The sequence below is a fragment of the Rhinatrema bivittatum genome, chromosome 6, assembly GCF_901001135.1.
Source record: "Rhinatrema bivittatum chromosome 6, aRhiBiv1.1, whole genome shotgun sequence".
Lineage (NCBI taxonomy): Eukaryota > Metazoa > Chordata > Amphibia > Gymnophiona > Rhinatrematidae > Rhinatrema > Rhinatrema bivittatum.
The window spans coordinates 180,224,835-180,240,160 of record NC_042620.1 but is presented as its reverse complement, the minus strand read 5'-3'; the positions used below and the strand labels follow the sequence as shown (position 1 = coordinate 180,240,160).

Genomic DNA, 15,326 nt, shown 5'->3' with positions numbered 1-15,326 from the left:
TTAACATTTATTAAGGAGTGGACTGGGAGGGAACTTTCCTATCCCTAACCCTACCCTTCCTACCTCTTCCCCTCTCCTCCCCAACCCCTAAACCTACCCTAACTAACCTATTTTTTTATTTTTGAACTTACCTGCTCCTTTGAGCAGTAGAAAACTCCGTGTCCCAGCCCATGCCCCCCCCCCACCCAGACCACGCCCACCAGCCCGCCCCTTTTACAGGGCCCAGCAATTCTGGGTGTAACAGGGGTTACACGCGTGGCCGGGCCCGTTCTAAAATGTGCGTGGCACGCGCAAGGCCCGGCCACGCGTGTAACCCCCATTTTTTATGCACGTGGCCCTTTTAAAATCGGGCCATATATGTTGAATTGATTCATTTGAAACTAGGGCTCATTGTGCTGTTATCAGGCATGTTCATCATGCATCAAAGGAATTTTTTTAACACACAGGGCCTGATTTGCTAAGGCTTTTTTCCCCATTCGGTGTCTATGGGAAAAAAGCTTAGTAAATCTTTGTTCCTTAGACATTTTCTTGACCAGTTGCTAATAGGGATGTGAATCGTTTTCCATATAGTCTTAACGATAGAAATCGTGTGGCAGGGCAAGAAAATCGTCTTAGGCACGATTTTTTAGTTAAAAAATCGTTAAAAATCGTTTTTTCCGATTAGTGCGCACTAACTCGAGTTAGTGCGCACTAACGGGAGTTAGTGCGCACTAACTGGGAGTTAGTGCGCACTAACTGAAAATGATACAATTTGACACTTTTCAGGTCAGTTAAGGTCAGTTTAGGAATGAATATGTATTCCTATTGGCTGCCCTCTTATTTATTCATGTTACCAAGTTTCCTACTGACAGTATATGGGGGATGGGAAATGGAAACAGTTGGTAGCTTGACAAAACAAGTAATGTGATCAGTCAATGTGACTAGAACTTGTGCCCTAACCCTGATACCAGGGGTATTGTGATCTTCCTGCACACAGTGACCTATCCCTATTAATACCAGGAGTGTTGTGATCTTCCTGCACACAGTGCCCTATCCCTAATACCAGGGGTGTTGTGATCTTCCTGCACACAGTGCCCTATTCCTGATACTGGGGGTGTTGTGATCTTCCTGCACACAGTGCCCTATTCCTGATACCGGGGGTGTTGTGATCTTCTTGCACACATCCCGATATCAGGGATAGGGCACTGCATGCAGGAAGATCACAACACTCCTGGTATTAATAGGGATAGGGCACTGCATGCAGGAAGATCACAACACTCCTGGTATTAATAGGGATAGGGCACTGCATGCAGGAAGATCACAACACCCCTGGTATCAGGGATAGGGCACTGTGTGCAGGAAGATCACAATACCCCGGAGGAGTGAGGGTCAGGCAGCTCCCCCCTGTCTGTGAAGCCAGCCTCTCACTAGTAATGCAGGGAGGGAGCTGTCTCAGACTTCACCATCCTCCCCCCCCCCCCTTACCCACACACCATTCACTAGCTGGGACATGGGGGAAGTCAGGAGTGAGGGTCAGGCAGCTCCCCCCTGTCTGTGAAGCCAGCCTCTCACTAGTAATGCAGGGAGGGAACTGTCTCAGACTTCACCATCCACCCCCCCCCCTCACCCACACACCATTCACTAGCTGGGACATGGGGGAAGTCAGGAGTGAGGGACAGGCAGCTCCCCCCTGTCTGTGAAGCCAGCCTCTCACTAGTAATGCAGGGAGGGAGCTGTCTCAGACTTCACCATCCTCCCCCCCCCCCTCACCCACACACCATTCACTAGCTGGGACATGGGGGAAGTCAGGAGTGAGGGTCAGGCAGCTCCCCCCTGTCTGTGAAGCCAGCCTCTCACTAGTAATGCAGGGAGGGAGCTGTCTCAGACTTCACCATCCTCCCCCCCCCCCTCACCCACACACCATTCACTAGCTGGGACATGGGGGAAGTCAGGAGTGAGGGTCAGGCAGCTCCCCCCTGTCTGTGAAGCCAGCCTCTCACTAGTAATGCAGGGAGGGAGCTGTCTCAGACTTCACCATCCTCCCCCCCCCCCTCACCCACACACCATTCACTAGCTGGGACATGGGGGAAGTCAGGAGTGAGGGTCAGGCAGCTCCCCCCTGTCTGTGAAGCCAGCCTCTCACTAGTAATGCAGGGAGGGAGCTGTCTCAGACTTCACCATCCTCCCCCCCCCCTCACCCACACACCATTCACTAGCTGGGACATGGGGGAAGTCAGGAGTGAGGGTCAGGCAGCTCCCCCCTGTCTGTGAAGCCAGCCTCTCACTAGTAATGCAGGGAGGGAGCTGTCTCAGACTGGTATCAGGGTTAGGGCACTGTGTGCAGGAAGATCACAACACTCCTGGTATTAATAGGGATAGGGCACTGTAAGAGATGACTGTAGTAGATTGAATAAAGATCTGATGTTTCTGCTCTCCTCACACCAAACAAAAACAACACACAAGCAGAGAAGCCCTTCTTACAAAGCTGAGCTAGTGAGTTAAGTAGGAGGAAAAGTAAACATACTGGTGCCAGTGTGGCTACTTAAAAAATACACTTACCAACAATCAATTACATATATTTGAACTGTGTACAGTTCCAGCCAGGACCACCTTTCTAAAATGCACAGTGATTGGCAAATTCAACATGCACTAGCATTTCAGGTGCCTGCTAACAAAAATAATAAACAAACAAGTTCTAGTCACGTGAGTGCTGATCATTACATTACTTTTTTTGTCAAGCTTCCAACTGTTTCCATTTCACATCCCCCCAACCATATTGGTAACATCAATAGATAAGAGCACAGCCAGCCAATAGGAATACATACATACATATTCATTCCTAAGTGACCTTTACTGACCTGGGAAGTGTGAACACTTTGTTTCATTTTCTGTTGGTGTTCGTTAGTTTCCAGTTCCATTTCCCATCCCCCCAACCATCACCTCAGTGGTAACCTTGGTAAATCGAGTTAGTGCGCATTAACGGGGAGTTAGTGCGCACTAACTCGAGTTAGTGCGCACTAACACGATTTAACGATTTTTAACGATAAATCGTTAGAATTTCTATTGTATCGTGTTCTATAACGATTTAAGACGATATAAACATTATCGGACGATAATTTTAATCGTTGAAAAACGATTCACATCCCTAGTTGCTAATGTATCTTGTCTAATCTAAGAGATGTGTAGTAAGGATACATCTTTAGCAAGGACATCACTGCTTTCCCCAAGACGTTCATGAGTGTTATCCGCTTCCTTATTAGCCTTCATGCTAATGACTACAAATCTGAGCAACCCCTCCCACCTCCTTATACATTGTGACCCTCTTACCTTATCTCCTGCAAACAACGGTTCTGCTTCACTGTCAGAAAAGAATTCACTTGTGCCAGTAACATCTAGTGCTGTTATAATGTCAACCACTCCAGGTAATTTGAGGGCATCAGAAACATCAATTGAACTTGGAAGAAAATAAACAAACTGTTATACTATAACATGAACAATACTAAGTAATATAATTGGCAGGAACACCAGACATTAATCCCCTATAAATTCCCCATTTCACTTATTTGGCTGCTCTCTACATGTTATGATATCTTTAATAAGATCAATGTAAAATTAATTCAAAGATTTTGTACTACATGAGACCACTTAGATCCCTTCTCCAGATATCACTTAATAGGGATGTGCATTTGTTTGAAATTTGTAAAATTGCAACAAATAACACCATTTTAGTTTCTTTTGTAGACTGCAGAATTGAATGGAGGATGCCCACAAAATTAAACAAAAATTATCATTTCATTAGTTTGTTTCCCATTGAAAAATCCTGCAACGAAACTGATAACTATAGCAACCAACCAATGCTTATGTAAGGTAGTAGCCAGGCTTGGAGCTGAAGCGGGAGAAGTAGACAATCAAGGACAGCAAATTTTAACTAGCCTACAGCTGGTATCTGGATTAAGTAACACGACATCCTTCCATTCAAAGGTCTGCAAATGTGCAAAGAAACTCCATTTTCTCTGTTGGATTTTATAGGGAAAGTTTGTCTTTTCAGAAGCTCTGAGTCAAAAAAAGATTTATAAAAGAAGGAGAAGAATTTTGGCATTGGCAAAGGGATTTTCCTTGTCTTTACTGCTGCTGTCACAGTGCTTTCACTGTGTGAGAGAGACAGAGGCATTGCTTGCTGTCTGTTCACTGGGTCAGGATAGTGGACTAAAGATACAGAAGTAATGAATATTAATTTTTTGTGCCTATCTAACTCTGCACAGACTACTGCACTGCTTATCTGCTGACAGACTACAGTGAAGAGAAGCGCAGTCTTTTCAGCCTTCTCTATTTATTCTCTTTCTGACAGTTTTTTGGTATAGATAAAGAGTCTGCCAGCAGTGCACACACATATAGGGGCAGATTTTTAAAAAGTACAAGCACGCGTACTTTTGTTCGCGCAACCGGCACAACAAAAGTATGCCGGATTTTAAAAGATACACGCATATCTTTTAAAATCCGGGGTCAGCGCGCGTAGCCTGCCTCCATTCCCTCCGAGGTCACTCTGAAATCGGAGCGGCCTTGGAGGGAATTTTCTTTCCGGCACCCCCCCACCTTCCCTTTCCTTCCCCTAACTAACCCACCCCCAGCCCTAACTAATTCCGCCCCCTACCTTTATTTCAAAAGTTACGCCTGCCTAAGGCAGGCGTAACTTGCACACGCAGAATGCCATGTTCCGGTCCAGGGGCTGGTCCAGAGGCCGCGTCCATGCCCCCGGAATGCCCCTGGGCCGGAACCACACCTGCGGCCCCGCCCCCAGAATGCCCCCGATGACACACTGGCCGCAACATGCCCCCGACAGCCCCCCCCCCCCCCAGGAAAGCCCAGGGACTTACACGCATCCTGGGGCTTGCGCGCGCCGCCGACCCTATGCAACATAGGCTCGGTGCACGCAGGGGGTGGAAGGGACAGCTTTTCGGGGGTTACGCGCATATCTTACGTGCGTACCCCTTTAAAAATCTGCCCCATAGTGTGCGTGTGTGTGTTTGTGTGTAAGAGTGACTTTTTTACACACATTCAGGCTGATACTGTAAGGTCTACGGGAATACGGGCGCTCAGTGCTGAGTGCCCACTTTCCTAACGTGTGCCCAGCCACCTCTCCTGCTGAGCTTGTGATATTGTATGTAAATGAAGGTACACGCTAAAAAGGAGGCACTAGGGGCAATAGTGCTCTCCTAGCATTTCCTTAGCAGCGGGCGCCCAGGACAGGTCGGCTCTCCATGGGTTAGGAAAGCAGATGCTCAATTTTATGAGCATCCGTTTTCCTTACCGGTGCACAGCCACGGTAAGGAAAATGGACGCTCATAAAATTGAGTGTCCGTTTTCCTGACTGACCCACCAGCACATTTAAAAAAAAAAGTTTTTTAATTTTTTTTTTTTTAACTTTTGGCTCCTCCGATTTAATATTGATACGATATTAAGTTGGAGGATGTACAGAAAAGCAGTATTTTCTGCTTTTCTGTACACTTTTTTGGACTGCTCAGAAATTAATGCCAGGCAGGTGCTAATTTTCTGAGTATAAAATGTGCAGATCGGCTGCACTTTGTTTTCAGTATCCCGGGCGAATAACTAATAGCCTCATCAGCATGCATTTGCATGTGATGAGCACTATTAGTTTCGGGGGGGGGGGGGGGGGGGAGTTGGATGTGCGTTTTAGACACACTAAGGGCCTTATTTTCTAAATGTATCGCACGTGGTAAGGGAAACGTCCCTTTTCACATGCGATACCAAAATGGGGAGGGAATCGGCCCCAGAAGAGGAGGAGTCGGGGCGTCACTGGGGCCGACTCCGCGAAGCCGCCGCGGACGACAAAAAGGTAAGGCCCTTTTCGCGTCCGTGTTCGTGCCCAAAAGCTATACCTCCTATGGTGGCGCTATTGGGTGCGAAACCGGCAGAGATCGCACTGTGACGGTGCGATCACTGCCGGCTCGCGCAGGCCTGCCCCCCGTTTCAGCCCCCTGCCCCTCATTTCCTAAAGTATTGCAGGCCTGCGATACTTTAGAAAATGAAGCCCTAAACTCCTTACTGTGTAAGGAGTAGTGGACGCACGTCAATATCGTGCGTCCAATTGCGGGTAAAACAGAGCGTTCAGCTGAGCACACTTCACAGTATCAGCCTGTCTGTGAGAGACAGCTCTAGAAAGACAGAGTTTATGCCATTAACAAGCTGTTAACTCTGCTTGGCAAGTTGGCAGTGGTTGCTAAACACTGAAGTGAGCTCAGTCTGTTAATTTGATTGAGTGTGTGTGACAGATAGTCAGTCAGTATTAGAGTAGTACTGTTAACTAGTACAGTATCAAAAAAGTATATTATAATATCAAAACCCCCAGTAGCTATTTCCAATTCCATCACACCACTGTTATCACAGGGAGAAGAGAGAATGACTTTGGGCAGAAAAATGGAAAAGGCAGAGGACTGGGTTTTCCTGCAGAGCCACAGTATTAGCAGTGAGAAAAAAGAAAGTCCAGCCTTTAAACTTATATTATTTTTTAGTCACAGAAAGCCAGGAGTGGAAGCCAGCTCAAACCATAAGAAATTAAAATTGGGAAAGCATCTGCCACCGTCACCTGTTCCTCTCCCTCTTGCTTTCGAACAGGGGCAAAAAGCAGGAGAGTCATCTGAGGCTGGTGTTAGCAGGGCAGGGGCAGCAGAAGTACAACATCCAAAAGCAGCAGCACGTTGATTACTGCTTGTGAGGTGATACGGGCAGTATTTCCAAAAATTGATTCTGAGGAAGAATCACGTCTCAGATTTCTTGAATCTGAAGATATTAAATAGCCCAAGAGAATTTAGAAGCTCTAGTCTGTAGCAATGTTCCCTCCAAGGAGTGACTAGGTGGGTGCAAATTGTTTTTCATGTGAGAAACAATTTCTTTAAACCAACAATTTTTGAGCGCCAATATTAGCATTGCATTTCTGTATATAGGACAAAGAAAAATGTATATGAGCAATCATGTAAAATTTGTGAGCGACACTCTGAAATGTATGAGCAATTGCTCACATGCTCAGCTTAGAGGGAACTATGGTCAGTAGCGTCTTAGCCTCCAGTGAGGAGTTGGGGAAGGTAGATGATACTAACTGTGTTGAGAGCAATCCCCAGAAAGAGCAGGAAATGCAGGTAGAGAATTTGAGCAATGGCCTGGCCTTTTTTCCTCATAGTTCATGCTCAACCTTAACTCCAGTGCCAGTAGTAGTAGCAGCCCTCAAGGATGCAGACAGGAGTTTGAAAAAAACGTCCATTGTTTGGATGCACTTTAAAGTGAGGAAGACCCATGTTAAGCCCATCAGCTAAAGGAAGGTACTAGGGCATCTGACAAATGCTGATATGTATCATCACCTACCACTTGCTAGCATTGGCATCAGAGGAAAGTTGCATTACTAGCTTGGAGACCCTTTCTGCTACTCAAAGCATAAGCTGTAGCAAAAAGGTTGAAAAGTGGAAGACCTTTCCCTAAACTTACCCCATGGTCCTTTTCACCAGTCAAGTGACAGGCCAGCAGCCACCTGCCATGTGCCTGCAGTAACAAACTACCATAGAGGAAAGTGAGGTGGTGTTCTGTATTACTGTCCCAGGGTAAGAGGCAGGCAGATCCAAAGTAGCGATGAGGTACTTTAGGGAAATGATTGCACTGAATGACCAGCCCCTGCAGATATTGGAGAATCTGGGCTTTAAGCATCTGCTGGACAAATTAGCCCCCAATAAGAAAGTGCTCTCCAGTAGGCAGGTTATCCCCACCTTGTACATGGCAGCTGGCCAAGGCAGAGGGGAATAGCATGCATTTCATCAGTGATATCTGGACTAGGCAGAATGTTACATACCCCTGCTTCTCCCTACTGATACAATGGTGCAGGGACCCAGCAGCAGCAGCACGTGCAGGGACCAAGCATCAGGGTGCAGGTAGGCTGTACTGCACACTCAGGTGACTGATACCATCCATACCTTATGCGATATACTAACAGCCATAAGAAAGATGCTGGAAGGCTGATAGCTATATTGGAGAGACAAAAGTGTTTATGCAGGGGTTTTTTTTTGTGACAGACAATGGTGCAAATATGATAAGGGCACTGGAAAATGGGAACTATAAGAGGATCCAATGCTTTACATATTTGTTGTTCCTGGCAGTGAGGGATGCCCTGGAGCTGGGGCCCAAGGATCACAGGATTCCAGTCCTGAAGGACGTGATAAAGAGGTGCAGGAAAATAGTGGGGTATTTTTATTGTAGCATGAAAGGTGGGCAGCTTCTCCATGAGTAGTAGGAAGAATTTGGGATAAGTGTCTAATGCAAGATGTTGGCATCTTCTGGAATTCCACTTATCTAATGTTGCAGAGGTTAGTGAGCAGCAGACATCCCTTCATGATCTGTCTCTGGAAACAAAGATTGGTGTGGATCGCTCCCCGAGACATTATGATTGGATACTGGATAGTGTTGAGGAAGCTGACATAAATCCTGATGCTCTTCAGGATGCCATGGGGGATCAGAGTTCCAGAAGTACTACCTTGGGTGGAGTTTTCTCCATAGTAAAAATTCTGGAAGAAAAGTTAAAGTTAGAGGGTTTCTGTGAGAAAGAGGGAATGAAAGCAGAGGTGTTGCAGTTTGTGGAATCCTCACAGCAGCAGGTATAAGTGAGACTGACACCTCTGACAGAAAACAATACTTACATGCTTGCCACAGTCTGTGACCCATGGGTGAAAGGGAATCTCATCCTCTGGTCCCAATATCTCACTTACATGAAGGAGATACTGGTGACTAGGGTATGTGAACAGGAGTGTGACAGGTAGAAGCACAGGGGGATGTACTTCAGGAAAGAATACCCACACCAGAGAGTAGTATCGGCTATCACCTCAATTTCCCACAGCCATGTTTTTTTTTCACAGAACCGTCTCTCTTGATGCAGGCCAAACTAAAGCAGATGGCAATAGAGACTCCCACAACACCCCAACAAAAGAGATTCCAGCAGAAATTTCTGTGACATGCTGACTGAGCCAACTAGGAAAATGGACACAGATCTGCTGGCATATTGGGCACACAAGTCCGCAGTCTGGCCAGTCCTGGCTAAGGTGGCTCAGCATTATCTTTCCTACCCACTAGCCAGCATGCCCAGTGGAAGTGTCTTCTCATTGGCAGGAGAGATTGTGAGCTGACACCAGAGTTGTGAGCTGACACCAGAGTTAATGGAAAGTCGGTCTTTTTGAAAATCAATCTGCCTTTGCTGGGTTTTCCAGAATTTCCATGCAAGTGTCATTTTGAGTGAAAATACCTTGGGGATTTGGCTGCTACTCTGCTTAGCTGTCATGTCCCTGATGCTACATTTTGGGGGTCTTGCTACCACTCTGACTTGCTGCCCTGTTTCTGATGCTACACCCTGGAGGTCTTGCTGCCACGCTGCCTAGCTACCATGCCTCTGATGCTATATCTTGAGGAATTTGCTGCCATTCTGCCTAGTTGGCATGCCCCTGACACTACATCTTGAGGTCTTACTACAACTCTGCCTAGTTGCCATAACCCTGATGCAATACCTTGTGGGTTTTGATGCCTCAGAGTTGTTTGCCAGTTGGATCCCAACCTAGTTTTCCCACCCTATTTCTTTCTTAGTTATACTGTATCCAAAATAAAATGTGAAAAAAGAAAAAAATTAAATTTTCTCCTACCACTCCACCTCTTTTCTGGCTATTCATCTTACTATTTTTTGTGCCCCTCTAGGATCCTGGCCCAGTTCTCTCACCCTGCTTCTTTCTTGGTTATGCAGGGTATTTTGTCCCCCAAAAGAGATAACGTTAAAAAAAAGAAAATAAGACAAGTTTCTCCTCTCACCCCATCTCTTTCCTGGCTCTACGCCTTGCTGTCTAAGTTTGCCACTGTTAATGCCTGACCTGCTTAATGCTATCTCATAGTGCCTTGAAAGAAAACCTGCCACTATGGATACCATTTTGATGCTTTGCGATGCCTTGGGGCCTTCATTATATAAATATTTTTTGTTCCCTTTGCCTTTCTTATGAGGCCTTAGGAAGTTCTAATGCCGCTGTGCTGTTTATTATTTCTTTAACTCTATGCCTTGGGGATTCTACTGCCTATCATGCTATTTGTGATTCCCTGCACTGTATGTATTGGGGGTTTTAATACCTTTGTGCTGTTTACTATTACCCACACTCTACACCTTGGAGGCTTTGAAGCCTCTGTGCTATTCGCAATTCCCTACACTGTACATCTTGGGGAGTTTTGATGCTACTTTGTCTTTCTATCTCAAGTTGTCTGCTGCAGTCTTGTCTTCTAATCTGCATTTATTATTAACTTCAGAGGCAGACTTCAGTAAACACCAGCCTGTGCCTTATCTGTTTCTTCTCTGTCTCAGAGTTTGTATATATGTGTACACAAGGAGGTAGCACACATACACAGTGTATGAGACATTTTTGCACACACTGTGACAGACTGTACAACTGTAGAACACTATATAGGCATAGCCAGCCAGTAGACAATGTGTGCCACTGCTACACATTCTAAAGTCTGATTGTTAAGCAGTGCCACTCTTCTTGCTGCATTACTCTGCACCTACCATGTCTGATTATAATTACAATTGCTGCTGCTCCAAGATAATCTAGGTACCTTAGAATGATACGATTAAATGTGCGATTGTGTGATTAAATTTAAAAAGAAGTTAAAAACCTGATTATTCAAGCGAGCCTACCCTGAATAGACCTACACCCAATTTGTTCTCCCATGCGCCTCCATATGGCGATTCTACTCCTCTTATGTTAATTGAGATTCTATTTTCCTTATGTTAAGGATTTCGTTGTTTTTGTTTAATCTATTTCCACGCTGCACTTTTGTTATCCCCCTCCCAGTTCCTACTCCCTGTTAACATGTACTTTCCAAACCTTACTGTTCGAATGTGAACTGGTATGATGTCCCCTACTAATACCGGTATATAAAAATATTTAAATAAATAAATAAATAAATACTTCCTCTGCTCCAGCTATCTTTGAGGTTCTTTCCAAATTCCTTGCATTATGGTACTTGTTGACACTTGGTCTTGCCATGGCAATTCAATGCTTTACATAGACCTTACCCAGTTATCTTTAATAGTTTCATAACCTAAGAACATAAGAACATAAGAAAATGCCATACTGAGTCAGACCAAGGGTCCATCAAGCCCAGCATCCTGTTTCCAATAGTGGCCAATCCAGGCCATAAGAACCTGGCAAGTACCCAAAAACTAAGTCTATTCCATGTTACCATTGCTAATGGCAGTGGCTATTCTCTAAGTGAACTGAATATTCTCTAAGTGAACTTGGATTTTTTTCTTTAAACTCCCTTTCCTTATGGCTTTTACTATTAGTCTTGTTTGGTATTTAGCCTTTGATGGATTATACCACAGGAAAAGGCAGGGGCAGCAGAAATGTGGCACTCAAAACCAGGACAGGGCTTATCCATTATTATGACTTCTTAGGTAATGGAGGCAATATTTGCAAAAACTGATTCAGAAGAAGAATTGTATCCCGGATTCCCTGAATCATATGATATTTAATATCTAGTGGCCAAAGAGAATTTGGGATCTCTAGTCAGTAGCATCTTAATCTCCAGTGAGGAGGTGGAGGCAGATGATACTGACAGGGCTGAGATTATACACAGCAAAGGGGAAGACTAACTCCAAGCTTGTACAGCCAGACCCTTCACCTAATGATGTCATATGTAAATGATATGAGGCCTCCTTCAGGGAGTTTTCTTTGCTTCTCCCAGCCTAGAACTTTGTACCAGTTTGGCTGTTTCCCTTTGCCCCTTATTTGGAGCCTTGGGATGTTCTTGTTGTTGTGTGTGGCTGCTTTGTGCCTCTCATGTGCCTCTCATGGTGCCACTCTTTCTGCTGCTTTGATGCTCTACCGACTGAGCTATTCGGGCTCTCTGCTGCTTTGATGATCTATTGCTACCTTGGGATTTTTCTTGCCACTTTTGGTGCTGTGTTTTCCTTTCATGTCATACTTGGTGCCACTTTGCTTTCCTCGTGCTGCCTTGAGGTATGTATGCCACATTATTTGTGTCCTTTGTCCCCCTTATTGAGCCTTGGGCCATTCTTGGTGCTTCTTTTATTTGAACAAATAAAATTAAAAAAAAAATTTCATCTGAAACAAGCCAAATGAATGAATAATTGTGATCTACAAAATGAATAAATAAACCAAATCAAAATTTTTGACTCTGTGCATCCCTTTGGAATGTTCATATCAACTCCTTTTCAAACAATTATATATTAAAAAATATAAACAGCCTAAACGGATGGGAGGGAGAATGATACAGTGGCCAAGGTAGTAAGGAAATTGACAGAATATTGTGGCACCAGCTCTGGTCACTGTGTGACTCTGCTTCAAGAAATCTGAGATATGTTAAGCAGGATAAATATGTCTTAAAAAAAAACTAGAATGGCTTTTGTAAAAGAAAGCCTTTTGGAAGGAATCACCATATTAGAAGCTGAGCATCATTTATATGCAGTTCTGTCTTTTAAGTGATATATACTTACATAATTTTTGCATGAGGTTTGGTGCTGGTTATAAAAGCTAGAAAGAGCTCTCCATCTATAACAGGCATGTCATCACAGTAAACAGCTTCCCCAGTTGCATGTTTAACACCAGACTGGTGTATTATAGGACGCCCAATAGGATCCTGGGAAAGCTGATCTGGGGCTACATCCTGTGATTAATAAAAAAACAAAACAATTTATTCTTATAGAAGGACATGAAATTGTAATATATAGGAGGCCAGTTTTCAGACATCCTGCAGGGCTTACTTTGTACCCCACAGGCCTGCAAAAGGCACTCTTTCTTTGAGTTTCCCTTTCAAAATCACTTCTCTGGCAGGGAATGCAGATAAAGAAGTATCCACAGAGTTTGCATGTTGAAATCGCCAATGGAAGTACCTATGGGCAATTAAAAATACATTCCTTGTGTATACTTTGCTCGGATGCCCTGGGTCCTGCTCCTGCTGCTGTTCCTTTCCCCATGACTAAAAGCACATGTTGTGTGGGCAATACTTGTAGCTTTTCCCATTCTCGAGGAGACCAGCAAGCCTGATGTCAGTGCTGGAAAAAACTGTACAAACTATTCTAAAGAATAAAATTGCAGAACATATAGATAGACATTGTTTAATGGGACACAGCCAACATAGATTTACCCAAGGGAAGTCTTGCCTCACCAATCAGCTACATTTTTTGAAGGGGTTAATAAACATGTGGATAATGGGGATCTGGTGAATTGGATTTTCTAAATTTGTTTAACAAAGTCACTCATGAAAGACTCCTGAGAAAAATAGTGTAGGAATAAAACCCCCAAGTTACTGCAGTACATGCAGCAAAATGGATTCTCTGATTTCAATGGAGAGGTGGACTGTATTTCTAACTAGCTGCAGTTGTGACTGAATTATCTGATTGCCAAGCAGGCACTATTGACATGGGCCACTGATCAACAGACTGGAGTCTTGTCTTAGCAAACACAGCAACAAGCACAAGCAAGCTTGGGCTTACATGCTGAGTCCTTCAAAAAGGGGACTCAGAAAGACAATGCAGGCCAGGCGTGTATGTGTAAAAATATATCCAAACATATCAGCATCGCTCAGTTCCGCCTGAAGACAGGACCCTCCAATAAAAAAAAAGGGGCTTTGTCAGACAGGTCAGCCCTGTCAGAAGACCGTGTTAGCTATCTGTCATGCGCCTGCCTGATGGTCAAGCTGGGGGGGGGGGGGGGGGGGCAAGAAGTCCACATAAAAAAGGACCCATTCAGAAATGGATTCATGTCACTAAATTAGTATGCATTAAGCCTCTGAATTTGCTTACACTGGCTTTTAAAATCCTTGGGGGAAAAAGGGCTTGGGGTGGTGGCTCACCATATTTTATTCACCAGCAAGAAGACACTGGAAACACTGCTCCCTGCCCTGCAACTATGTTGACCGACCAGATCCAGTGTCCTGAAATGCTGTATGGAAGAGCTCCCCAGCCCTACTATTTTATCCAGAGTCACACTTGCTGGAGTCTTCCCAAGGAACTAGTCTTGTCCTCTGCCCCTCCTTCAGGGGCGAGATCTACAAATGCTTCAGAGACAGAGGCTGCGTCCAGTACTGTCACTTCCCTCACAGCTCAGAGACCAAGGATCTTCAAAGTGGTGAGAAGGGGTTAATGCCTGGCTTACTATCTATGGGCTAGCAGGTTAGGAGTGTTTTAAAGTACGAGCAAGTTGTAGCTAATGTGATGTGTTATATTTCTTCTTATTTATTCATACCTGCTAAGCTAATTATTAGGGATGTGCATTTGTTTTGAACGAATGCACAATCCGCAATGTATAGGTCCCTATTCGTTGCATTCGTAGGTCCGCAAAATGTATCGCGATCCCCCACGAATGCAACATATCATACGTTTTTATTCTTTTGGTTCACGCAGTAGTGTTTGAGAAATAAAAGGCCATGTGATAAAGTAGGGACGGATTGGCCTATCGGGGGATCGGGCTTCTCCCGGTGAGCCAGACTAGCGGATCATGTGGCCTCCTCTGCTCCAGGCCATTGAGGGTGCCAGGCCGAAGGAATGAAGAGACCAGGCCAATGGGGCCGAAGAAAAGAAGATGGCCACTGCCAGCCACCGCCGGAGAAATGAAGACTGGCGCAGTCAGCCGCCGATGGAGAGCAGGCTGGCGGGGCTGAAGAAAACAAGATCGGCACAGCCCGAGACTAGGCCGAAGAAAAGAAGATGGCCGCCACCAGCCGCTGCCGGAGAAATGAAGACCGGCGCAGCCCGAGACTAGGCTGAAGAAATGAAGATGGCTGCTGCCAGCCGCCGCCGGAGACGAGCTGTTCAGCTGGGGGCCTTTGTGTGTATATGTATTTCAGATCGGAAGGGTGCTTCTGTGTGTGTGTGTGCATGTGTGTGTAGGTGAGAAAGGAATGGTGCTTCTGTCTGTGTGTGTCTTGCCCTTATCAATTTTCTGCCACTCTGCCTTGCTGCCATACACCAGATGACTCACTCAACTCCTTGTGGTGCTCTTTCCACTATCATGGTTCCTCAGTGAGTTGGTACTAGTCTTTCTGCTTGCTATGTTCCCCCTTCATTGTGCTGTAGGATGTTGATGCCACTTGTCTTGCCACTTTGCCTGTCATGCTGCCTTTGAGGGTTCATGCATCTATTATCGGTGCTCTCTTTTGAAGCTGTGGTGTGTTTTTGACACTCTCGCTGCTGCTTTGTGCCTCTGTTAAAGCACTCTTGTCACTTCTGGTACCCCTTTGCCCCTTTAAAGTGCCTTAGGCTATTCATGCCACTTTGATGCCACTTTGCCGAAGTACCT

General features: G+C 45.2%; 1 protein-coding gene across 5 annotated transcripts in view; it reads right to left on the bottom strand.

Moving 5' to 3' along the window:
- The window catches only part of LOC115093864 (aldehyde oxidase-like), a 241,379-nt gene that overhangs the window by 114,269 nt on the left and 111,784 nt on the right, over positions 1-15,326 (bottom strand). For all 5 annotated transcript variants that reach the window (XR_003857428.1, XM_029606215.1, XM_029606213.1 and 2 more), the window contains exons 17-18: positions 12,524-12,693; positions 3,307-3,433 (exon numbers count right to left, since the gene is read on the bottom strand). Coding sequence is in view for 4 of the 5 variants with exons in the window: in XM_029606215.1 (XP_029462075.1) it covers positions 3,307-3,433; positions 12,524-12,693 (297 nt within the window). In the remaining variant the exon portion in view is untranslated. The remainder of the gene's footprint in view (positions 1-3,306; positions 3,434-12,523; positions 12,694-15,326) is intronic.